Source organism: Pinus tabuliformis, chromosome 3_1, assembly GCF_031772625.1.
Source record: "Pinus tabuliformis cultivar Carrire ecotype Pingquan chromosome 3_1, CPIR1, whole genome shotgun sequence".
NCBI lineage: Eukaryota > Viridiplantae > Streptophyta > Pinopsida > Pinales > Pinaceae > Pinus > Pinus tabuliformis.
Genome location: NC_142301.1, coordinates 392000034 through 392027149, shown reverse-complemented (window position 1 = coordinate 392027149; position 27116 = coordinate 392000034). Strand labels below are relative to the sequence as shown.

The following is a 27116-nucleotide window of genomic DNA, read 5'->3' as shown; positions in this document are numbered from 1 at the left end:
ACTAGAACATCCAGCCAATGTAGCCAAGTATCATCCAATATCATCAATGGAGGTGTGCGACCTCATTATTGAAGCAATAAGAGTATGAAAAGTGTGTATGTGCTTCCATATATGAGTCAAAGAAGGGCTGCCCCACATAGGATCATGCTCCACCTCATAAGCATCTTATCCATATGTGAAAAACATCCGTAAGAGCTAGGGCATTAGAGTAGTTGCCTATAACCATGTTAATACTCACCCATCAAAGTAATAAACCATATCAACAAGAGGGGGTATATACTAAGCGCTCTATGCCATGATGAAGCCAACCAAATGAAGATGCCAATACAATGTCCACTTAGCCCAAAAGTGCTAGGGAGTTCCATAAAGGGGCTCATATATCCTCATATCCAATCATCCAGCATAAATGAAGACTAGAGCATCGCATAGCCAAGTGTAATGCTATCTCTCTATCACAAGCAAGTATACCAAGAAAAACACCATCAAGAAATCCATAACTACATAATCTCGTCAACTATCAACCAAGGCATCAAAATCATCAGTGAACTCACAACTCCTAGGCCATCTAAAGCTCCATCAACCTGTAAACCTTCCTTTTTGACTAAAATCACAATAATGAAAGAATTCACTAATGTAGGACTCATGCAAAATGAGGGGTACCACCTCCCAAGTGGGTGCCAATGAGGCCAGGTGCAAGCCCTTGTTGATTTTGACAGCACAGAAAACCCCTCATAGTGCAATAGTTTAGCCGAAGAGCACTTGCAACTTGCTATATATATATCCAATGAGCATTTTTAGATTACTTGTCAACCCAAGCCAACTTCCAAGAATCTTCTAGGTGGATATTATACTAGATTTATCATAATCAAGAACATTTCATTATTCATAAGTTTAACAATGGATAATATCATATGCTCATGAGAATTACCTAAACCTTCTGTATAATTATAAATAACCAAATGCAACATTTACCTGCTCCCCTGTGATACCATTTGCAAAGGCTTTGTACAAACTCTCTTTTGTTATTCCTCCGACAATTAGATTTGGAAGTTGATATTCAAGCCTGCATGATTAGGAAATAACAACATCAAGCTATTGGTTTAATGAATTCAAGATAAATATTTCTAACAATAATTCTAATTTGTACATTAAAGAACTGGCCTGTCTGCACTTATATGAGTTAATTTCTCTCATAAACAAATGGTCAAGTTGCTCCAAGAAATACCAACATACATCGATATTATGAAAATGAAAATCTTTATCCTTCAACACCTCCTAGAGATGACAATGCAATGGATGTTTTCTTTAACTTTTTCAGAATACCAATTATAGAGGACAATCCAGAGGTAAACATGGATGGTGTTGAAGCCATTGTATTTTTATCGTTTAGCATCACACATTCTTTAGCTCTTCGACTGATCACTCCAGGGAAAAAGCACAATCTTCAATCGAACATCCAAGCTATCACATAAATGAATATCAACATCTATCCTTGAGGGTTGACAAAGTAGTTAGGAAAAGTGCCACTTTAGCCAACTTCCAAGTTCAATTTATGAGATAATGCAATGATAACCTGCAGAAGAAGTCCATATAACCCATATAATACACTCTAAGTTGAATATAATCCACCTAAAGTTGTGATTTTGTATTCTGGAATGATAATACATGTCAAGAAATAATCTTACATGTCTGAGTAAATAAATCAGAGGAGGACAGGAATAACCAAAGCATCAAACACAATACCCAAGAATTATCATGAAAGCTCTCAATCAACTCATAGTCTATCCAATGCATGATTTATAAAGATAGATTCTGTTAAAAATCAGAATGGATTTTTCCCAATTCATATTACGCATTCATTAGAGATGGTTTATGGATACCTTATGGAATGGACTGGTTGGTCAGTCCATCATTTGACATCAACGATTTGTGAGTTTTAATTAGACTCACATGCAGTCGCGAGATTTTATTGCTAAAGGGTTCAGGATAGTACAATGTTTTAGGTAGGTAGGTCAAAAAAAGGTACATCCAGATCACACATTACATTCAAACTCTCATATCAATGGGGTAGGTTTTTAGTTGGCCACAAGTTCCCTGTATATGCAGACTTCTCGAACCATTTAGAACAGTTATCAGAGGTCAAAGACTTCTAGAAGGTATGGTCAGATTGGTGAGATTCCACTTTCTTGATTTCAAGATTCACTTTCTTCGTAAATTTTGCATTTCTTTAAAGTCGCCTGCCTTGGATTTTATTAAATATTTGATGACCCTTTATGGAGATGTACGCATGGTTCAAATTTTAGCCAAATCAGAGGAGCTGAGATTTTTAGCTATTTTTAGTCATAGGTTTGAGGTTACTTGTTCTCCAAGCAATCCCATGGGTATTGGGTGAATAGAAGACTAAATACATTTTCGAGATCCATTATAGGAGATTCTATCATGGTTCAAATTTGAGCATATTTTGAGACAACGAAATTTCGGTATATTTTTAGCCTTGAAATTTTCAAGATGGGATCATATTTTTGGGAACCTAGTTTACTGTACAATATCCAAGTCAAATTTCAAGTCTTTAGAAAATCTTGAATTCTCAAGGATTGGATCCATTTTACCAAGTTCTAGAGGATTCTTGTTGGGTTGTATAGGTGATGCATTTACTATATTTGGAATTCTAGCGTACACTACCTTGAAAAGTTCCATGTTTACTAGGTCAACCATAACCTAGACCACCCCTCTAGGGGAAGCCTCCTTATGGCTTCTTCTGGCATTGCTCATTAATATAATTTGCCTCGAAAAATCCACCCCCCTTCAGGCCCTACTTGCTATTTTCACAATCAAGTTGATTTGAGTTGACTTTATGGCGGGCTACTAATTTTGGAAAATACTAGCTCTTTAGAGCTTACTATTTTTTGAGGTAGAGCACACTTCATGAGGAACCTTCATTGGCAAAAATGTGGGCCTCCTCCAGAGTAAACATGGCCTAGAGTGATCAACCCCCTTTGAAGATGATTTTTACCTTATTTAGCATGGAGTACCACCTTCTGTATCTGACCTGTCACCTAGACATCTTCTAATTTCGACTTTTTGATATGCTATCTATACCCCCCACATGTGCCACATGTGCCTCATCTTTTCCCTGCTTTGAAAATGTTTACACCTAGCTAAGGGAACACTTTATGAGATGTGGAGGGCTTGTGGTCTCCTGACCCCTTTGTTTCTTTTGGTTGACTTAGAATTAGAGAATTTGGTGAGTGTATGCTTACTACAACTCCTTGTTGCCGCCTAAACTAGCAGCCTTGGAAAGGTGTGGTCAAGGTGCTAAATAGTAAGCCCACAAGAGATACACTCGTTGTCACCTCACTGCACTCTCCTCTCGCTTTAAGCCAACTCTTAGAATGTCACAAGGGGTATCCCAATCTACACACTTCACCAATGATCTAAGAAAAACACCATGTATAAACACTCAATATGATGAAGGTTAGGAGTTCAAATGAAATATATGTTAGGTCTGATATATGATATTCTATTGTAGAAAATACAAACCAACAAGCAAACCTCACTCAAAATAGTCAATACAGGTTACCTTGGAAACTTGAAGTGAGAGAGGGAAAATATTCAAGCAAGATGATTTACCCTTGTTCACTTTAGACACCTAATCCTAGGGGATTTGGTGAATATTTTGTAAATATGTAAATAAGGGAAATATGAATGGTTAGAATAGTAATCGACTGTAACAAACTAAATTTATATAAAAATAAACACAAATAATGTAAAAGACAACAAATAAGATTAATGATTAATTAGTTAGGAATTAATGAAAATGTATGTCCCTAAGGACATAACCGTAAGTGAAAGGGTAATTACCTAGCTATATATACAGGATCCTCATTCTCATTTGTATCATCCTACATCAATTTTTTATATAATATACAATTTACACTTACTATACTACAATGCATGTATTTGTCTACGAAGTATTTTAATATTTCCACTGCGTATACGACTTTTGGTTGTTACATCAACCTTGGAAGATCAAGGGTAGCTTTTATAATGTTATATAATTCTATTCACACCAAAACTAAAATCATCCAATTCGAGAGTTATTCCTTGGCCTGACATGGTATCAAAGCCAAATTTAGGCACTTTTGTCCCTCGTAGTGTAACTCCTCTACCATCTCTACCATATTGATTTGACCTGCCATCTTCGCCCGGTTGGTCATATGTGTTTCCTCTACTCAAACCCACAATCGCTTGATTAGAAGTCAGAACCATAGTGGAAGTTTTCTCTTGCCTGAGCGCTTGACAAATCCTTGATGAGAGCCACAATGCTAAGTCTATTCGCTAGGCACAAACTAGTTATTGCTCCTCGCCTCGTCATTCTTTATAGTCAAACTTGCCATTTTCATGTGATCAAAATGAAATCTAGATCTCTCGCATCCTAAGCGTGGGGAACCATTTATTTTAATTTTAAACCCTTCCTTTGCCTGGAGATGTGTGGAGAGATACTCGATGGACGTCGCCACCTACATGTGGATCTTAAACCCTACCTCTTAACATTTATATTTGCCTCTGAATATGTGAATAGAACTTCAAAGAAGCTCAAGAAAAGCGGCCACAAGCTTGAAAACAACTCTTGTGTCCAACAAAGCTCTCAGTTGATACTGATTTTCACAAGGATGTTCCTGACAGCTACGGGGTAGTGTACATTAGCAGTGAAGGAGAAGACCAACATTTTGCAATACTGATAGTGCATATAAAGTTATTATAAACCATCCTCTATTCCAAAAACTCCCTGAAGAAACTGAGGAATACCACCATCGAGCTGCATGGTCGAAGACCCTTTGTAATGTTGGTTTTGTTAGGTTCAAATCTAATAGACTCGTCCCAGAGTACCAACTAGAAATAAGCCCCACGTTTTTTAGCAAGGTTCACTCCAATAGCCAAAAAAATTCTTGAAATCAAACGTTGGAAAGAAGAAGAATGAAGCCCTTCCATGGCTTGTTGAGAATTCAATAGGGCAATGAATATGTTAATTCTCTTTAACTTGATAACTACTTGTGTTTCATTTTCCTTATTAGCCTTGCTCCTTATTATTATAATGCGAGATACATCAAACAACTACCAAAACAATAAGAAGAGTGACACAATATGTAGGCTGCAATCCAGGGCCAAAACTGTGAAAATTCCTAATCCTCAAGGAACCCATAATGCAACAAATCTGAATCTACTTCACCTACTTGATTTTAACATACATTATCAAGTTATTCTCTAAATACTAAAGAAAATTACTTCTGCAGCCTACACTACTTTAAATTTATGGCCCTTCTGGCTCTGCGTTAAGCCTTCGTGGGCCTAGATTGGCCCAACGTCAGTCCTCTTAGCTGTGGCACTGCCTCTAGTAGCTTCTCTCCGCCTCTCTGTCTGTGCTCTCTAACTATCCCTGCCCCTTTGCTGCAACTGATCACTTAGTTCGAATTCTCAGCTTCCTAGCCCCAAAAATCGAACTCCAGATCAATTTGTTCTCTCCTGTGTGTCTTTCTAAATGAACCCCAAGCCCCCTTCTTATACTTTTCTCATTGAGACTTCAACGGCCAAGATTAAGTCTCTAATCGATGGCTAAGATTAAAACATGACTTGATCTGCCTTCTACATCATTCTCACCCATATTTTAATTAATACCCATTAATATTTTAATTTTCCTAAGTTTAGACTTAGGAACCCCATTAAAAATATTAATTATTTTAATAAACTACAATCTGGGTGAAATTTCACCAAACGATTTCTGGGTTCTTTAGAACTCATGTGCCTTAGCCTCTCCACCATTTTTCATGGCTAGAGCAAAACTAGCACTCCCTCTTAGTGAGGAAAGTGCTCTAGCAACAATGTCCAACTGCATGCCACTCTACTTCTGAAGCACCTCCTTTCCGCACTGTTGTTGTTGCTGCTACTGTATTGCTGCCCATGACTGCCACTGACACTACCACTGTTGCATCCGTACTACAGCTCCCTCTCAAACGCTGCATCTGATATGCTGCTAGCACTGCCACTACTAACTCTGCATTCGTACTGCAATTCAGTTGTTGAGAGAAGCATCTGGAAAACATCCAAAATTACTGAACTTAACTGTGTTTAGCATAATACCATGAATATTGGAATCTGACTGCTACTAGTCTCTGACTCTCTGAATCTTTTGCATTGCCACTGATTTATGCATTGTGCCATCTGCACTGTTGTCAACCTTGCTCTGCGATGATCAGTCTCTGGTCTCAGGCTACTGCATCCGTCTCTCCAAACAATCCTTTGCATCATCTGACACTAAGTCCATCTCGCTACTGCTGAATCTCGGGCTCTCGTAGCAAGGAATTGATCCAAGAGGTGAACTCCTCAAGGATCCTGCCCACATGTAGTCCTCCCGACTACAGCTCAATATTGCCCCATTTCCCTCCTGGAGATGTGTGGGCACTCATGGCAAACTCATATTCATCAGTCTTTGCTAGAGCAGCCTTAGGATCATGTTTGTCATCCTTATCCTTTTGCTTCAAAGGACACGGGGATGCAAAGTGGCCCATCTCGCCACATCTAAAACATTTCACCTCCGAAATGTCCTTCTTCTTCTTCTACTGTCCCTTTGTTGCTAGAGCCACGTTCTCCTCCACCTCCTTCGTCTTCGTCCCACTCCCACTATTGCCATTGAGGATGACCTTGACTAGGTCCCTCCTTAATTCTTCCTGTTAAAGCGTTGCCCATATCTCCTCCCATGAAGGTAGTCTTTCCTTGCCCAATATGCTTTGGCCAAAGACTTGCCATTCATTCGAGACTCCATTCAGGGTTGTCCTTACCATTGCGGTAGACTAAGGAGTAGACCCCACTACACTACGATGGTCTCTAGTGTCCTGAAGACATTGAAGATAGGAGTTAACCCTTTCTCCCTTCTGCATCAATGTTTGCTGCAACTTTTGTTCGAGGTATATCCTCAGTTGTTTGGAAGAGCCTTCATACAGTGAAGACAAAGCTTCCCACATCTCTCAGGTTGTATCTTTGCCCTGCAAGTGTGAGACCACATGATCTTGAACTCCATCAAGAATGAACCTCTTCGCCTTCCCCTACTCGGCCTTGTACTTCTTCTAATCATTGTCAGCAGGAACAACCACAACACTCTTGACATAGGCTTCGAGATCGTATTCGTCCAGAACAGCTAATATTCTGGTCTTCCATATGACATAGTTGGAAGCTCCTTCCAACCTGTCCTAATCTCTCAGCCCATGAGATGCCATTTCACCCAAACTGTCAAACTAAATCCTCTAGTCACTGCTCAGCACTGCTACCCGACAAGTGAGAAATTCGAACTTTTTGGCAAGAAAAGTTCTATGAGGAGAAAATTCCCCTTCTATGTGTCTTCTCTCTTTTCCGACGGATCTCTGCCCTGGCAGAAACTACGCCCTTCAAGCACTGCGTTGAGGCTCTACATCACTCCCTCTGCCTCTACAAACTCTTGAACTGGAAACCATACCACTATATTGACTCTCTCAGAGAGAGATTTCCTCGGAATCTCTGCTTCCCGGCAAGGACTGCGCAATCCCTTCAAGGGGATTCAAATTGCTGCCAAATGCAACTATTGGCCTCTCTACTCAGCGCTGGATCTGCTCTTCCTGTTTCAAAATCAATGCTCCAATACCATGTGAAAATTCCTAATCCTCAAGGAACCCCTACTACAGCAAATCTGAATCTACTTCACCTACTTGATTTTAATATACATTATCAAGTTATTCTCTAAATACTGAAGCAAATTACTTATGCAGCCTACACTACTTTAAAATCGATTACATGAAACATTAAACCAGTGTTGATAATATCGGTATCGAGAAAATATCGGCGAGGGTCCAAAAAATATCTTATCGGCAATATCGGCGAAAAAATCGGCAAAATATCGGCAAGCATAAAAAATGCATAATATATTCATTTTTTTTCAGATTTTTAAACATATAAAGCAATAACAACATGAAATAAACACATTGGCACATAAATATGAAGAAAACACTGATATATATGATGTCAAATAGAAATGATATATCAAAGGCGATACCAAATCCTGTTGATCCCTGATAATTGTCCATTCAAGGACTCAAATGTGGAGAACCAATACAAGTAACAAAATAACATCACATATATAAAAGTATCTCATCATCATGAGTTACATGTAGCATAACAAATAAAACTAGCAGCTATCTATCTACTGCCCTCTCCCCCTTTTATGGGAAAACATGATGGGTTGTTTGCCAGGCCTGCCCCTAGTAGTAGAAGGCCCTGACCCTGCCTCTGCACCTAATGTCAAATAATGAGTGCTAGGCATGGAGCTATGCTCTCCTATATCTATAGCAGATGGTGTTGATGCTGATTCTCCCGCAGTGTCCTCCTCCTCCTACTGCTCCTGCTCCTCCTCTAAGTGCTGCTGCTCCTCTGACTCCGAGTCCTCCTCTTGCTGCCCCTGCTCTAATGGACCATCTGTCACTGGCTCTAACCATGAAGGTGACTCCTCCAATATGGGCTCCTCAGACTCCACCCTCCACGGAGACAATACATCAATATTGTCTAAGGAAATGGCATCTGGATCCATTGGTGATTCTATTTGCCTCACTCGAAGTCGGATGTTGTAATGCACATACACCAAATCGTTGAGGCGTGCGAACTCCAACCTGTAAGAGTGTCAAAAAAAGTAATGAGTCTTGACTCTTGACTCTTGACACTTGAAGTTGAAGGTCATAAATTAAAAATTAAAAATTACAATAAGTGTAATTGCTCAACTGAAGGCTTGAGCTCAAAGTTATACCTGTTGCGCTTTTTGGCGTGTATTTTCTCAAATACACTCCAATTGCGCTCACACCCTGAAGAGCTACATGTTTGACTCAAGATTCGTATAGCCAATTTTTGCAAATTTGGTGCCCTTGCACCATAGCTTCGCCACCAAATATCTACAACAAAATAATGAAATAAAAAATTCAAAAACTTAAAAGTTAAAACATAATTAAATTCAAATTTCTAATTTCTAATGAGTGATGACTTGTCACTTACGTGGCATGAAGAGGGCCCTTTCCCTAATGGCATCATCAAAGCCAAATAGGCCAACACAATCCTGATAACACTATACCTCGCGATTGATTTTGCTACGAAGCTCAAGATCAGGTACCATCCTCTGAATACAGGAATGGAGCCCTTCCATCACCTCGCCATCAAAATCCAAGTTGCATTCGTATGAAAATGTGGGGTTGAGGAAGAGTGCTGCTGCATGAATGGGTCGATGAAGCATCCCTGTCCACCGACTATCGATCACATCCCATAACATCATCTGCTTATCAAGGCTAGCAGAACCCTTGTTTGCATAATAGGAACGAATGGCCTCCTTGGCCCTATCCATGCCCTCATACAAATAAGGCATTGTAGGTTTCTCTCCATCCACCAATCTAAGAACCTTTACTATAGGTTCGCTAACTGCACATGCTTCTTCTACTCCACGCCAAAATGTCTCAGAGTACACCATTTTTGCAATGGCTTTCCCATCAGGTCTCCTGTTGTATCTACAATTACGCCAATCATCAGACACAAACATTTGCTTCAACTCGAACTGACATCGAAGCAAAGACTGAAGAGTAATAAAGGTTGTGGCAAAACGTGTGATAGCAGGACGTCGCAACTCCTTGTTTCTAGTGAACCTCCTCATAAGGCTAAGAACAAAAGCATGGTTATAAATAAACTTGGGGATGCTCCTAGCCATATCAACTGCCTCCTTGATGAAGGAGAGTTTCCCCATATCCTCAAGCAACAAATCAAGACAATGCGCTGCACATGGAGTCCAGAACAATGTGGGATGCCTCTCCATAAGCATTCTGCCGGCAAACACATAATTAGTTGCATTGTCTGTTATGACTTGCACCACATTCTGCACACCAATCTCCCGAATGAACCCATCTAACAACTCACATATCGTTGCTGCATCTTTGATATGTTCTGATGCATCCAACGATTTAATAAACATGGTACCTTTAGGACAATGTACCAAGAAATTTAGAAGGGTCCTACCCTTCCTATCTGTCCAACCATCAGACATCACTGTGCATCCAGTGACTTCCCATGTCTTTTTCAACTCCGCCAATCTAGAGTTGATGTCATGTTTTTCTGCTTGAAGAATTGGCCCCCGCAACTCCTCATATGTGGCACTTTTGTACCCTGGGCCCACAACAGCAATAGCATCACACATTCGCTGCCAAAATGGATTGGTTTTCGTGATGCTGAGAGGTAAGTCGCTCCAAAAAATACACCTCCCCATGACTCTATCTGCTTCTTGCTTCTCCTTTTTTTTAACAAGCGATTTTATGCCAGGTTGTGCTCCAGCGCCTGTTCGTGGAACAAAAAATGATGACCTCGCACTCACACTAGCAGTAGCATGTGATGGTGTGCCAGTTGTGGAGCCCCTCCCACTAGGGCCACTAGGCCCACTACCCTCAACACCAAAATCAGGAGAAGATATCCCAAAAGATCTACCTGCACGTTCAGCTTTGTTTCTTTCCGCCTCTTCCTTCTTTTTGTCCTTTTCTTCAATTGCCTCAAGAGCTTTTTGTATAAGCTCCGGACTAGAAACTGTACAAAGCCCAACATCATGTCCACTGAGTCTAGCAAGATGGTATTTCAGTCGTGTAATCCCACCTGTCATCTTGTCCCCACACAATTTGCATGTAAGATATGCACGATTTGTCCCACCATCAGGGCTCCCATACTCCCAAAATGGGTCCAAGGCTTTTGGCATATTTGTATTTTGTAGTGGGCTAACTCAAACGGAAACCTAGAGCACCAAAAAAAACTTGGAATTAGTAACTTAATAAGTAATACGAAATTTTCAAATTACAAATAACCACATCATTTTACAAAACAGTTTTAACTTGACTGTTGAATAGAAGTGTAATACAAGTTGACTGTTGAATAGAAGTGTAATACAAGTTGACTGTTGAATACTCTTGAACAAAAGAGTATGAACATGTTGTAACGTGAGGTATCCAAATGGCACATGAAACACATAGCAAATTGGCACGGAATGAGAACAATTTCTTTCAGAATTATGCCAAGCATGGGAAAAATATACAACTGTTATAACTTATAGCTTATACCACTGTTGTAGGTGCATAATGCATTATTAGACTTCATAAGTTCATAGCAGTGAGCACAGAGAAAGTTACATCTTTAACCAGCAAGGCAGGGTGCAATCTTTGAAGAAGAAGGCAGCACCTTTTGAGCTGATGGAGGGAGGATTTTGATGATTGCATCGATATGGGAGAGAAAAGATGAGGTTTCCAAATTCCAACAGTACTTCTTCAAACTTTGATACTTATCCATGACAACATGTTTTTAGCAGTTGAAAAGGTTCGGATCTTTGAGAATATCATCATCCTTCTCTTCATCTGAGTTTTTGTAAGCGTTATCATTGGCTTCTAAGATCCATCAGGTAGACATTCTTGAAGTATGTTGAAAATAGAAGAAGTCAGGAACTTAGATAATTGTGGGCATTCTATTAAAGTGTATAGGCCTGAAATTTTTGTTCTTCGAGGGTAATCAAATATTTGACGGTTCAATATCCCCATGGGCCAGCATTATAAATTTATACCTATTGAGAGGTTTTAGAGGCGTTTTTCATTCCATTCATAAACTTGACATCACATTACTGATGGTTTATGACATATGTAGTTTGCAAATGGTTTATAACTTTATAATTTAGAGTCTAGACCTGCTGTAGGTGATGATTCCCTACATCTTTTGGGCATAAATGCTGTAGAAGAGGAGGAATATATGCTCATTTATCCCATTCATACTTCTACATTCTTTCCAAAAACTGACATGAGGACATCAAGTTAAGATCATGAGAAACTGTATATTGAATGTTGTTTGCAGAATGGGTAATTGTGAAAATATTTTGTAGCCGCACATTAGATGCTTGATTGTTTCTGCAGCCTAGCATATTACACAGCTGCCATCTGTAAATCCTCTATGCTGTCACGCTGTGCATATATATTATATGGTAATGGCAGCATATTTTTGTGACTTGTCTGTTGATTGCTCCTGTCCGGTGGAAGTGGTTCATGTTTGTGGTTCAATGCAAACCCTTGCAGTTTGAAATCAAATCAAAAACCAAGCAAATGATTGTAGGGAACCGGAAGAATGAGAATCGAGTTTGTCTTATAGTTCTTGGCACTTGCAGCTTAGAAATCTTCGTTGTTGATGGCGTATTGGCGAATATTGGCTTCAAACCCTCCTTGGCAGCAACCACATTGGACTTCCAGCGCTCAGAAAAAACCAAAATGACTTCAAAAAAACCAAAAATCGAATTATATAGGCCGCGCGGAATGTTTTCAGGGTCACCCGCGATATTTTAGGTCGTCGCGCGATATTTTCCAATATATCGCCGAAATATCGTAAATCTCGCGCGATTTTCAAAACTCGAAAATATCACGATATTTGGTCGGCGATATTTCGGCTCGCCGAAAATATCGCGATATTTCTGAATATCGCCGATATCTCGGCGATATTATCAACACTGCATAAAACTGAGCAAAGAACAAGACGCATAGGACACAGTTATTTTTGGACAAAATAGTCCCCGAAAAACCCCAATGCAGGAAAACCTATTCAGTAGCTCTGAGGGTTTTCTATTATTAAGCAGTAATTCTGAATACAAATGTTCGATGCCCTCTCGGCAATCCAGTGACAGAGAAAATACATTGGCGGAAAAACTGAGTGAGTATTGCCTCACTTCACCCGATAGATTCTGGTTGCTCCGGCAGCAAAACTGGCTAACCTTGGCTACTTCTGTGTTGGCCCTGCGTCAACCCTACAGGCTCTGCGTCAGGTCTGTGTTGTCTCTTCTGCCCACTACGTCATCTTTCCTAGTTGTTCCGACAGTTCTGGCTTTTTGCTTGGAGGGCAACTTCTGCTTCTTCGCTGGCCCTTCTGGCTCTGCGTCAGACCTGTGTGGGCCCAGATTGGCCCAGTGTCAGTCCTCTTAGCTGCGGCGCTGCCTCCAGTAGCTTCTCTCCACCTCTTTGTCAGTACTTTCGTACTATCCCTACCCCTCTACTACAATTGATCACTCAGTTCGAATTCTCAGCTTCCTAGCCCCAGAAATCAAACTCCAGATCAATTCGTTCTCCCCTATGTGTCTTTCTAAATGAACCCCAAGCCTCCTTCTTATACTTTTCTCGTTGAGACTTCAACGACAGAGATTAAGTCTCTAATCAACGGTTAAGATTAAAACACGACTTGATCTGCCTTCTAGATCATTCTGACCCATATTTTTATTAATACCCATTAATATCTTAATTTTCCTAAGTTTAGACTTAGGAACCCCATCAAAAATATTAATTATTTTAATAAAATACAATCAGCGTGGAATTTCACCAAACGATTTCTGAGTTCTTTAGAACTCATGTGCCTTAGCCTCTCCACCAATTTTCATCGCTAGAGCACATCCGAGGTTACCAAAACTAGCAAAAACCCCTCCTCAGGTGAAAACCCTTGAATCTCTTCTCTTCATGAAAATTCTGAAAACCATAATCCTATTGCAACAACAAATGTTAATTCTTCTATTTGTTAATTTGATTAAACAAATTATTTGTTGTGTGCTACGGAAAATATCGAATCAAATACACTGCAAACTTCACAAAATAAATATTGCAGAAGAAACAAAAATGTTAGAAGAATAAATGAACACACACACAAATACACAGTTATTTTTGGACCAATGTCCCCGGAAAACCCCAACTCGGGAAAACCGGTGCAGAAGTTGAGGGTTTTAATATTATGCAGTAGTAAATCTTAGTACAAGACTATGGATGCTCAAATCTAACAATCCATATAGAGAAATGACTGATAACAAATCTAGTGAGAAAAATCTCACTCCCGTTGGTGATCCAACATTGACCTTGGCTCAAGTTGAGCTGCTCTTTGTTGCCTCTGCGCAGTCACTGCGTCAGCCTACACAATATTGCATCCTACAAATCGAAACTACTTCCTCTCACTATCTAATCAGCTGATGTCTGGAAGATGGATCCTCCTGGCCTCCGGAATCTCTCTCCGGCTTCTGGCACTGAATCACTGCTTCTCCCCAGCAAAATACGGAATCCCCTTTGAAGCACTGCACTGCCGCTTTGCAATGCATTCACCGGAGCTGGAAAATCTTCCTCTGGCCTTACTATCCCTGCCCCTCTCTCATTGCTTCGAGCTCACTAGCTCTCTCTCTGGCAACTCAGTGCTGCTACTCTAGAAATCGATCTACCAATGAAATCGAATTGTTGGTGTGTTTTCTCCAAGCCCCATCAAGTTTCTTCCTATAATCTCTCGTTGAGACATACACGAACAAGATTAAAACATAATCAATGGCTATGATTAACTAGAACTCGATCCATGTCTTTTTCTAGAAGGTTCTCACCATGACTTAAATAATACCCTTTAATTAATCATATTCCCTAAGTTTAGACTTAGGAAACATTAAAACACTGATTAATTATTTTAATTAAGTCGTCTATAGGTGGAATTTCCAGAAACAATTTATGGGTTTTGAAGAATACATGTATTCTAGCCTCTCCACCAAATTTCGTGGCTAGAACACATCTGATGCCACGAAAACTAACACTCCCTCTTAGAGAGGAATGTGTTCTAGCGCTGCAACCCACTGAAGCAACACCCTATCTCTGCACCACCTCTTGTCACGCTACTCATGTCTGGCTGTTGTTGCCCACCAACTACTACGCAACTCTGATATATGTTATATTTGTGTTGTTGTTGGCCCTGTTGAACTGCTGCCAACATTGCATCTGCACTGCAACTCCCTCTCCATCTGTTGTTGCTGCAACTGCAACCATTGCAACTGAAAAGCATCCAAAATATTGAATCAATTGTGATCAATATGATGCATTTGTCTCTAAGTCTCTGACTGTTGCTAGTCTTTGTGATGTCACTGAAGCCTTTGTGTTGCTGTTGACTCTGCTTTGTGCCAACTACACCGCTGCCAACTCTACACTGCATTGCCCAGTATCTGACCGCTACTAGCCACTGCATCTGTCACTCTGGCATCTAACTACACCATCTGCCACTGATCCATCTTGCTACTGCATACTATGGGCTCTCGTAGTGAGGTATTGATTCATGAGATGGACCTCCTCAAGAATCATGTGCATCCTGTAGCTCTCTGGGGCTACAACTCCAAATCACCCCACCTCACTCTTGGAGGTATATCGGTGATCATGGCAAACTCTTCCTCCAATCTGGAGGACAGACTGTTGATCTCTGCAGATGCAACCTGTTGATCCTACTTCTCCTCTTTGTCCTTCTTTATGAGAGGACATTGAGTGTCGTAGTGGCCAAGCTCACCACATATAAAGCATTTGACCTTGGAAAGGTCCTTCTTCCTCCTGCACTGCTCCTGCTGCCCCTTTGTTGCGAGGGCCACATTCTCTGCTTACTTCACTTGCTTCGTCCCACTGCTGGCATTGGTGCCACTAATGGTGCTCTTCACCAAATCTCACCTCACTCCTCCTGTTGCAGATCAACCCACATTCAATCCCAATTAGGCAACTTGTCTTGGCCCATAATACTTTGGACGAAGACTTGCCAATCTTCGGAAATGTTATTTAGAGCTAACCGCACCATTCTAGGCTGGGGCGTTGACCCTATTGCAGACAGCTGGCCTCGAACATCCTGAAGCCTAGCCAAGAAGGGGTCTATGCGCTCCCCTTTCTGCATCCTGGTACATCTCAGCTTCTCCTCAAGATACATCTTCCGTTGTTCGGAAGATCCCTGGTATAGTGTAGCAAGAGCTTGCCACATATGCCTAGCAGTATCTTTACCCGCTATGTGAGACACCACATGAGCTCAAACCCCATCGAGAATCAGCGTCTTTGCTCTCGCCATCTCCTTCTTGTAAGTCTTCATCTGATCTGCATCCTTGGGGATAGCTACCACAGCATCGATGTAGGCTTTGAGTTCATATTAATCTAGAAGACAGAAAATTCTTGCATTCTAGATCACATAGTTGGAGGCTCCCTCTAACTGATCCTGATCTGTCAGGCCTACTGATGCCATCTCTACAAAAAGTCGAATTCCTCCTCTTCTCCTCTACGCAGCTATTGACTTGCTCTACGCACTCCCTGTTGGAGTGGGCAAATCTCCTCACAACAACTGCTGCTTTGCAATGAAAAAACGAACTTCTGGACAAGAATTTGCTCAAGGAAAGAATTCCCACAGTGTGTGCTCTTCCTTCCTCCTAACGCTATTTTGCACTAGCAAATTGCTGCAAAATAACTGCATCACAGTTGAAGATCTACTCTGCAAGGAAAATATTGTTGCTCCCTCTGCCTCTAGTAATCTTTGATCTGGAAAATTTATTCTATGTCAACTCTCTTAGAGAAATAAATTTTTCCTCCAAGAATCGACCCTCCCAACCAAAGGAATTGCACTACCTCTGAGGGTTTCGAATTGTTACCTACGCGGAGCTTCAAAATTCCTCTTCCTGAGCTCTCCGACTTATTATCTATGCTTTGATACCATGTGTAAATTCCAAAAACCAGAATCCTATTGCAGCGACTAATGTTAATTCTTCTCTTTGTTAATTTGATTAAACAAATTATTTGTTACAAATATTGAATCAAATACACTACAACCTTCACAGAATAAAGATTGTGGAAGAAATAAAAATGTTGGAAGAATAAATGCACACACACACAGACAAATACTTAGTTATTTTTGTTTTGGACTAATGTCCCCAGAAAAACCCAACTCGGGAAAACCAATGCAACAGTTGAGGGTTTTAATATTATGCAGTAGTAAATCTGACGAAGGTTGTGGGGGAGCAACCCCCCTCACCCCCTTGATCCCCCTCCCAATCCGCTTTCCGGTCGAGAGCGACTCAGGAGCGGGTCAGGAGAGCGCTCCCAACCCAAAAAATTTCTCCCTATTTATTTTGGGATCGATGGAGGGAGCTTCGCTCCGAGAGCGATTTTTCCAACAGGGGATCGGTCAAGGAGCAATCGCTCCTGACCGCTCCCTGGTTGGAAAAATCGCTCCCGACCGGCGAAGATCAAGGCCCCCGCAGCGAAGGAGAGGCAACAGCAGTTTGGAGAGAGGGAAGGGGAGCGGAGGGAAAAAGGGAGGGAGGGGAGGAATAAATAAACCATCTCCCTCTCATTATTCACTTCATCCTAAGTGAGAGAGAGTGAGAGAGAACAAGAGAGTTTGGAAAGCAAGAGAGAGTTTGGAGCAAGGAGAGGAGCTTGGAAGAGTTTGAAGAGCTTGCAAGGGGAGATTGGAGGCCAAAGAGGTAGGATCTACACTCTAATCTAGCAAAAAAAGATTTATGTTCATTGCTAAATAAATAAATTTCTCTATTTCCCATTCCCATTCCTTTTTTTGGCAGATCCAAAACATCAAATTTCAAACATCATGGTTATATTTCTTGCCATTTTCTTCTTCTTGGTTCCTTTCTTGGTTATTATGGTGTTGGGGAGTAGAAAAAGGAGGGATGAACATGAAGAAGGGGATGAAGAAGTGGGTTATAGTGGAATTGATGAAAACCCTAGAGAAGAGTACCTTGGTGAGGAGGCGTTGGAGGAGAGTGAACATGATTTAGCTCAAAAAACTAAACAAGACCTAACCCCATTGTGGAAATATGTTACTAGGCCTGAAGCAGGGAAAGGGGGTGGAACCACTAAATTTCACTACCCCCATTGCAACAATAATTACACAAGTTCATACACCCGTGCCAAAAAGCACCTCTGCAGGAAAAGGCCATGGGATGGAGATAAACAAATAGGAATCAAAACTTGTACAGGTGTGTCAGCAGTAGAGAGAGCCAAATACATAAGAGAAGAGGAGGAAGCACACTATAAATATAAAAGATCAAAGGATTTCTTTGAACCAAGCTCACAATCACATGCACAAAGAATTCCTTTAGCATCCTCCCATGGCAGTGGATATGGAGGCACAGGGTCACCAAACATCTCTTTAAGCCGTAGAACTATATCAAATTTCCTTGATGAAGGGTGTTGAATGATGTGGATTCAAAAGTTTACCGGTTTCTCTATGGGTGTGGGATACCATTCAATGTTCTTCGATCACCTTATTGGCATGAAATGGTTTCTACCATAAATGATGCTCCTAAAGGATACAAGAGCCCTGGGTATAACAAGGATAGAGCCGTTGGACTTGATCATGAAAAAGAAAAAATATCACATTCTTGGAGTAGAATGACAAATTCATGGACTGAGCATGGGGTGTCCATTGTATCTGATGGATGGACAAATGTAAAAGGCAAGCCATTGATAAGTGTCCTCGTTGTGTCTGTTAGTGGTGCCATCTTTCTTTCAACATATGATTACTCAGACAAGTTCAAGATTGGCATCAACATTGCAGAACCATTACTTGAAACAATTGAACATATTGGGCCATACAATGTCATCCAAGTCATCACTAATAATGCTGCTAATTGTAAGGCAACAGGAGCAATTATTGAGGATAAATACCCCAACATATTTTGGTATGGGTGTTTGGTTCACACAATGAACCTTTTGATGCATGATATTATTAAGAACAAAAACCAACAATACAAATGGATTGGTGATTAGTATGAGAGGCAAAAAAAGATAAAATTTATTACAAATCATAGCAATACCCATGGGCTCTTCAGCAACCACTCAAGATTGGAGTTGTCGAAGATTGCGAAGACTAGATTTGCTAGCTATTACCTCACCTTCAGGCGCCTTTTGAAGGTAAGAGAGTCATTGGCTAGCATGGTATCAAGTCCACATTGGCAAGTATTAAAGGAAATGGCTACAAATGCAGCGGACAGGCAAGGTTTTGAATAGGTGGAGGAAACCGCTCTTGATGGTCAATTTTGGGCACATGTGAGGCAAGTATTGGAATTCACCAAGCCCTTTTATCACATGATTCGTTTTGAAGATACAAATAAACCAATGATTGGGAAGGTGTATGAGCAGATGGATACCATGTTGGGGCAAATAAAAGATACTATTCAAAAAGATGATCCCAACTTGTATACACTGATTCACAATTGTGTGTGTGTACACGTGAAATAAACCTAATGTTCCACTACATGCCTTGGCATATATCCTAAAGCCAAAATACTACTCTCCAACTTGGTTGGGCCAACCTACACCTAGGGGTGGGGTTAGGGTCAAACCCCATATGGATCCAGAGGTAGCTACAGGATATATGGAAGCATTAGACAAGTTGGTACCTGATAAGGAAGAATGTGCTAATAGGCGTCTTGAATTAGGCAGATACTTCGGTTGCACTGGTTTGTTTCGTTCTTTGCATGCAATGGAAGATAGAAACAGATTTGATGCTGTCACATGGTGGGAAGCATATGGCGGCATGGGACTTTTGCCAAAATTGGCAAAAAAAATTCTCTCACAGGTTGTAAATACCTCTTCTGCAGAGAGGTGTTGGAGCACCTACAGCTTCATACATAATGTGAGAAGAAACAAACTCAGTGAAAACCGAGCAGAAAGCTTGGTTTATGTGCACTACAACTTGTTGTTGAGTCATTACTGTGATCAGGCTTGTGAGGATCCAACATATAAAATTTGGGACAACCACCCAGAGGATGATAATTTGAAGGGTGGCACTATACATCTTGAAGAACTAGAAGAAGAACTTATGAGAGAGGAAGATGAAACAACAACCATGCCAGCCCCACCATCTAGTAGCAGTGCTCGAGTTCCAAGTCTTGCTCCTTTGTTGTCGCCGCCTCCATGTACATCCTCACGTGGAGGGCATGTGCTTTCTGATTCTAGTCATGGGACTGTGCAACAGGAGACTCCTAGAAGACCACCACGACCTGCTCAGAAATTAGACACTATTCGTGGTGGCAAGAGGAAGATGTACATGATAGATTTACTTGTTTTTTCTAGTTTCTAGTAGTTTTAACTTTTTATTATTGTTGACTCTTTCATATTTATTATGATATTTTTTGTAAACAATATATGACAATTTAAGTTTGATGTTTGAAGTTGGCAATTATAACTCATTGGTAATGAATTATGAATATGATGCTTCGTGAAAGTTGAAAGCTTTTTCATTTAATTTCATTTTATAACATTTCATTTCATGTTAGATATTATTTGTTGTAATGGTTACACTTAGCTTACAAGTACAACTTTGGTGATCAATGATGATAAATGTTATATATTGAATTTTGAAAGCTTGAAACTTTAAAATTGATGAATCATAATTCATGAGACTAAATATGTTGTATGTTACTAACTTGTGGACGTGGTTGATGAAGCTTATAACTTCTAGATGATTGTTGTTATATGATTCAATCTATGTTTTTTTTTATGTTTTTTATATCGAATTCATCATTCTACATGTTTTTGTTGACATATATGCATCAAAATATAAATATATATAAAATTCTTCGACATTCACTCCCAAATCGGGAGCTTCTAAAAATGTCACTCCCGCTCCCAAGTAACCTTGAATCTGAGTACAAGACTATGGATGCTCAAATCTAGCAATCCATATAGAGAAATGACTAACAATAAATCTAGTGAAAAAAACCTCACTCCCATTGGCAATCTGACACAAACCTTGGCTCAAGTTGAGTTACTCTCTATTGCCTCTGCGCAGTCACTACATTAACCTACGCAATGTTGCATCCCACAACTCGGAACTGCTTCCCTCTCGCTATCTGATCAATTGTTGTCTGGAAGATGGACCCTCCTAGCCTCCAAACTCTCTCTCTGGCTTTTGGCACTGAATCACTGCTTCTCCCTAGCAAAATACAGAATCCCCTCTAAAGCATTGTTATGCCTTTGTGTTGACTCTTTGCAGCACTCACTGCCTCTCTGCAACACACTCATCGGAGCTAGAAAATCTGCCTCCGGCCTTACTATCCCTGCCTCTCTCACTGCTTCAAGCTCACTAGCTCTCTCTCCGACAACTCAGCGTTACTACTCTGGAAATCGATTTGCTAGTGAAATCGAACTATTGGTGTGTTTTCTCCAAGCCCCATCGAGTTTCTTCTTATAATCTCTTGTTGAGACATCAACAACCAAGATTAAAACATAATCGATGGCTAATATTAACTAGAATTCGATCCATGTATTTTTCTAGAAGATTCTCACCATAACTTAATTAATACCCTTTAATTAATCATATTCTCTAAGTTTAGACTGAGGAAATATTAAAAAATTGATTAATTATTTTAATTAAGTCGTCTCTAGGTGGAATTTCCAAAATGATTTCTAGGTTTTGGAGAATACATGTATTCTAGCTTCTCCACCAAATTTCGTGGCCAGAACACATCTGATGCTACAAAAACTAACACTCTTCTTATAGATCCTCCAATTGAGTAATGGAATGAGTACAGGAGGTGATCAGAAGGATGGCACCTCGACTTGCACCAGGCAAGTGAAGAAATACACTCAGAATAACAAAGGAATGGCCTCTGCGTGGATGCTGCTGGGAAACTGTCGTGCTGCTGCTACTGCTGGAAATCAAATGAGGATTTGGGGTTGTTCCCCTCCTCAGAAAATGCTGAAACTCTGGAATCCGCCCCTACTCAGAAAACCCAGAAAAACCCAGAAAGCTTTTCTGAAATGGCCGACCCCCGAAAATCGCCCCCTTGGGGAATCACGCAATCCCTCAAGGCCCTGCGCTGCCACTGAGTAGAATCCTCCAAAATACTGCCTGAAACTCTGCCAAACCCCTCCAATATGCAAGAGTTGATCCCTTGCTCAATATCCCAGCTCAACTCCTCCACAAATCCTCAACTCGGAACTGCTCCCAGAAGAACTGCGTCCCTCTCTCTCAACACTGCGCAGTCTCCCAATGCTCAGCTCCACCTCAATGCCAAAGATCAAAACTACTGCAAAAAGACTGTTGAAAATACCTTGCCCGAGTAGGCACTCAAAGTCCCCCGGGGCTAAGGGTGAGATCTTCGAACGGAGACACTCAGTGCACTAAACAGTGCTGCAGACAAGCTAAACACCCAACATGCTCCAAGTCGAAGTGACTAGCTCAAATGCTCATACTCCAATGACAAAATGAGGGGGTTCCTCTCTCCTTTATAGCATTGGCCTCTCCCAATCCCAAGGCTCACCTCCTCCAACGTAATCCCCTCTTGCCACGTGTTCCCTTTCCATCTGCGCAGTCCCTATGAGTGTCTGCGTGGGCCCCATCTCTGCGTGGTCCTTTGGCCCCTTTGGCTCCCCTTTAAGTCACAACGTTGTGCTACTAGGAAGTGACTTTTTATTCTAAAAGTGAGTTATGTCCCCTTTTCCTCACCTTTTTATTTACAAATAACTATAGAAGGCAAAATTGAGCAAAATCGAATATTCAATTAGCCATGGCTAATTAAGAATATTACAGTGAGTGATCCTTTGGAGGATGAGTTTCTCTCTTTATATAGGCCTCTTCAAGGGGTAGACTGGCTCTTCACTTAGGCCAACTTGATAGCTTCTAGGCTAACTTGATCTTGGAGGGCATTTCGACACTTTAAAGACAAAAATATTTTTTCTTTACAAGATACAATGTGCCCATTGGGGTCTTCAGTATATGACAATGACTCTTAGACCTAGGACAAACCCTAGAAGCATCAATGGGTGCTTCACCTATACAATAAAATAACTTGAACATGAAACCCATGCTCCAATAATAATTTCTTCTCATTTTATAATTTACAAGAATACATTTCATACTTATGAAGACCGAACCTAGTTACACATTTTTCAATACTCCCTCTTAACTAGGGAGGTATTCATAAGAGGTACACAGTCATTCTCAATTTGAAGAGATCTCATAAAAAGAGTCAGATTAGTAACCCATCTGTCTAGCATCATATTAACCAGCATTGACACATAACAAGGCCTTGACTAACAACTCTATCTCTCTAGAAGATCAGAGCACAATGCTGGCGAGACCAATGATTTATAGACACCATCATCATTGTCTCTCAAGGTACATACTCCACCAGAGTGTTCACCGAGTATGACCTTTAGACAATTCTTATCTTGGATAGCTAGTCCTCAAAGAATAGCGGTCCATGACTACTATTGCCTTGAATGCCCTACCACATTCTCAAAGAGTATCGAATGCCAGATGGTTACCCAATCCTCCATTCTTTCTTCCCAAGTGAAGACAAGAATGTAGTGTCTATCTCTCCCTCTCAATTAGGGAGGATACATCAACCACCAAGCTTGTCTCTCAAGTACACAAGCTTCTTGTTCGGCTAGCTCTCGAATATAGTGATACTTGTTGTTTATATGCTTTATCTTTCCATGAAACATTGGATCTTCAAACAAACGTATACAACTGGTGTTATCACAAAGTATCACTATAGGGTTCATCGATCCTTCAAACAAGTCGGACGGTAACTTTTTCAACCATACTGCTTCTCTGCTTACTTCACAGGCTGCATATTCAGCCTCAGTGCTACTCAAAGCAACTGTGTCTTACTTTCTGCTCATCCATGAGACCATGGACGATCCCAAACTGAAACATCCTCCTGTAGTGCTCCTTCCATCTTGCCCATTGCCTCCCTAGTCAAAATCTGTATACCCAATCAGTTGCACATCATTCCTTCTATCATACTTTAGACAATAGTGGATGGTTCCTCGTAGATATCTCAAAATATGTCTTGCTACTATCCAATGATCATGCTTTGGCTCCACTTGGAATTGACTGAGATTATTTACTGCAAAGAATATGTCTAGTTGAGTATTCACCAAGTACATCAATGAGCCAATAACTTGTCTATTTGGAAGGATCCACGGGGCTTGATTCAGAACTCCTTAGTCTCTTCAAGTTTGTGATCATCAGAGTGGTCATAGGTTTGCAATCCACCATGTCAAACCTCTTCAGCATTTTGATCACATACTTTCCTTGACCCAAATAAACTTCATTAGGTCATTTCCAGACTTCTAGTCCCAAATAGTAATGCATCAACCTAAGATCCTTCATGTCAAATTCTATCGCTAGTTGCTTCTTACATTCTTCAATTCGACCTTCTACAAATGTCAAGAGAAGATCATCTACATACAGAAGAATGATTACAAGTTCTCCATCTACAACCTTGATATAAAGGTTCGAATCAACAGAAGTTTTTGTGAAGCCTATTCTTTGCAGGTATGCAACCATTCTAGCATACCACGCCCTTGGTGCTTGGTTGAGACCATATAATGCTTTCTTCAATCTGCAAACTTATGACTTCCTATCTTTAACTTTGAATCCCAAGGATTGCTCTATATAGACTTCTTCATCTATTGTGCCATTCATAAAAGCAGCCTTGACATCTGTTTGGTGGATGTTCCATCCCATTGATGCTGCTAGAGAGACTAATGAACGAATCGTTGTATATCTTGTTGTTGGAGCAAATGTCTCTTCATAGTCGATGCCTTCTAGTTGAGAGAAGCCCCTAGCCACAAATTGTGCCTTATACTTATATATACTTCCATCTTCTGCATGTTTGCTATTGTAGATCCACTTGGAAGTTACCACATATTTGCCTTCAAGCCTAGGCACAATCTCCCAGACTCCATTCTTCATTATAGATTGATACTCTTCATTCATGGCATATTTCCATTCCTGATGATTTACAACCTCTTCAAAAGTGGATGGTTTTGCTTCTATTAGTTTTGTCATGTATGCAGCATACCAAGAATATTTCTTGGGTTTCTTGCTTTCTCTAAATGATCCTTTGGTTGCCCCATGACCTTCTGCATCAAGTAGTGTAGATTTCAACGAATTAGCTCTTTTCTTTGTTTCAGGGATGACCACAAGTTGAACAAGCTCACTAGGAACTTGTTCTTCATGGTGTGATTCTTCTTCTCCCTTGTCAAGTTCTTCCTAAAATACCAGGAGTTCTTCATCCTCAATGTCTATGGAAAGTTCCTTTGATTTCTTGAATGCTATGCTTCCATCAAATATGACATCACGACTAACCTCTATGTAATGTCCTTTTATGTAGATCCGATTGACCGCTATATGTCGACGACCCATAGCAGTACACCCCCTTTTTCCACAAAAGGGTTAGCGCCTGATCGACGTGTCTGTGCCGTTCAACTATCATCATTAGCCTGATCATCATGTTATATTGAAAACTCTTTCTGCATGTGTAAATCATAAATAATCTCAGCAGATTCGTGTCGTGTATGTAATTGCCTAAGTAAACCTATTTTTCTAGTGACAATCTACATTCCGAGAGGTTTTTTGTCTCACCAATCCATTCTCGGATGGTCGACAAAGTTTTCCTTCAGCGTTACCCCAAAGCCAGAGTAGATTTTGTCACTAAAATCTTAGGGGAGTCCTACTATTCTAGATCGAGTCTATGTAAAAGTGATTTGGGAATAATCTTAACTATTTGATTAGGTTATTTATTACAAATTACTTGATCTGCTAGATTATATTTGTGTCACAAAATTGGGTAGTCTGTGAGGGTCCTCTTTAGGTGGATTTTCCCCCTTGTGATGTAAAAAATGTGAAAATCATGATGTAAAGTGTCATGAGGTTGGAAAAATAATTTATCCCCTCATAGGTTAATTAATTAAATTTTTTGGCCAAAATTAATTAAAATCTTAAGCCAAAAATTTAATTAATTCTATGTCCTAAGTAAATTTAAATTCTCCGAAGGCAAAATTCATTGGTCCTTAAAAAATTAAATTTTAAGAGGTCCAGGGACTAAAGTAAATTAATTATTTTGCTAAATTTTATGCCCTTGGTCTCTGGGTTTAAGTCAAAGTCAAAATTTTGAAGAAATTAATTCAAAAATTAAATATTTGAATTTATTAAAATACATTTAATTGAAAATTTCGAATTTCCTCAATAATTTAAAATTTCGATGGATGAGATTAAAAGAAATTTTGATCCTCATCAACGGTCAAGATTGCTTTGACGTGGATCACTCAAACTAGCCATTGGAAGATTTATCTTTAAATAGGAGGTCATTTTGTCAATCGAGACGATCCGATCTCTGGATCATGTACTAAGCTCTCAAGCTCTCTTGTATACTTTTTTGAATTAATGCAAAAGTCTTTGGGGTTTCAACGTGCTATAGTGTTCCTCCTCGTGAATTTATGGTAACATTGTTTTAATTTCCGTTTAATATCATGTGAAAACTATCAATCAATAGCTCTATTAGAATAATCTGAATACAGGTATCTTCTTCAGTTTGTTGGATCTAGGGTAACATTTTTACATTTGATTGAAGTAGCAGGTATCTCTATTTCTTCATAATTTTATTGTTGTTTTATTTCCCAAGTTGATTTGATGGTTGATCTAGTGTTTGCAGAAGATCTCTCAAGTTCTCATTGAGCGTTTAGGGATAGTTCTCGGCTGGACCAGCCAACTCTCAACACATATTTTCTGAAGAGCTTACTTCATAAAAGCCTCAGGATTTATCTAACGATCATCTTTTTTCTGTAGGGTGGTTTTGGGCTAATACCTCTCTAAAATTTCAAAATCTTTTAAATATTTTATGGAAAATTTGATAGATTTGGCTATTAAGAGCCTTAGATTATCAAATCTAGGAGTGGAGTTGGACTCATACTCCTCAGAATTGATAGATCTGTAAATTATTTGTATAAATCTGTTATTTACTTGTGTAGATCTGAAATTTTGTAACATAATTTTGAATTTTAACACTTGGAATTTTGGGATTTTCTCTATTTTTGTACATATTGGGTATAGAGTTTTTCTCTTTTCACTTGTGCAGAAATAAATCTGAGGAATCAGCGAAGAAAATCTTCAGATCTGAGCTAGATCTAGACCTTGGAGGGCAAGATCTGAGCTCAAAGATTGTTTACAGGAATAGATCTGAGAAATCAGCCAAGTAAATCTTCAGATGTGAGCTAGATCTAGACTCTGGAGGGCAAGATCTGGGCTCAAAGATTGTTTGCAGGAATAAATATGAGAAATCAACCAAGTAAATCTTCAGATCTGGGATTTTTCAAGCATATCTGGGGGTTTTGAAACAAATCTAGGCCCTGGAGGGCAATATCTTATCCCAAATATTTTTACAAGGCCAACCATTAAAGATTTTGCAATAAATCTAAAGATCTGAAGCAAAA

At 40.0% G+C, this 27116-nt stretch overlaps 1 protein-coding gene across 3 annotated transcripts in view; it reads right to left on the bottom strand.

Annotated features, from left to right (window-relative positions):
- The window catches only part of LOC149187366 (transcription factor-like protein), a 340582-nt gene that overhangs the window by 84891 nt on the left and 228575 nt on the right, over positions 1 to 27116 (bottom strand). For all 3 annotated transcript variants that reach the window (XM_089411340.1, XM_089411338.1, XM_089411337.1), the window contains one exon: positions 973 to 1063. In XM_089411340.1, the coding sequence (XP_089267466.1) occupies positions 973 to 1063 (91 nt within the window). The remainder of the gene's footprint in view (positions 1 to 972; positions 1064 to 27116) is intronic.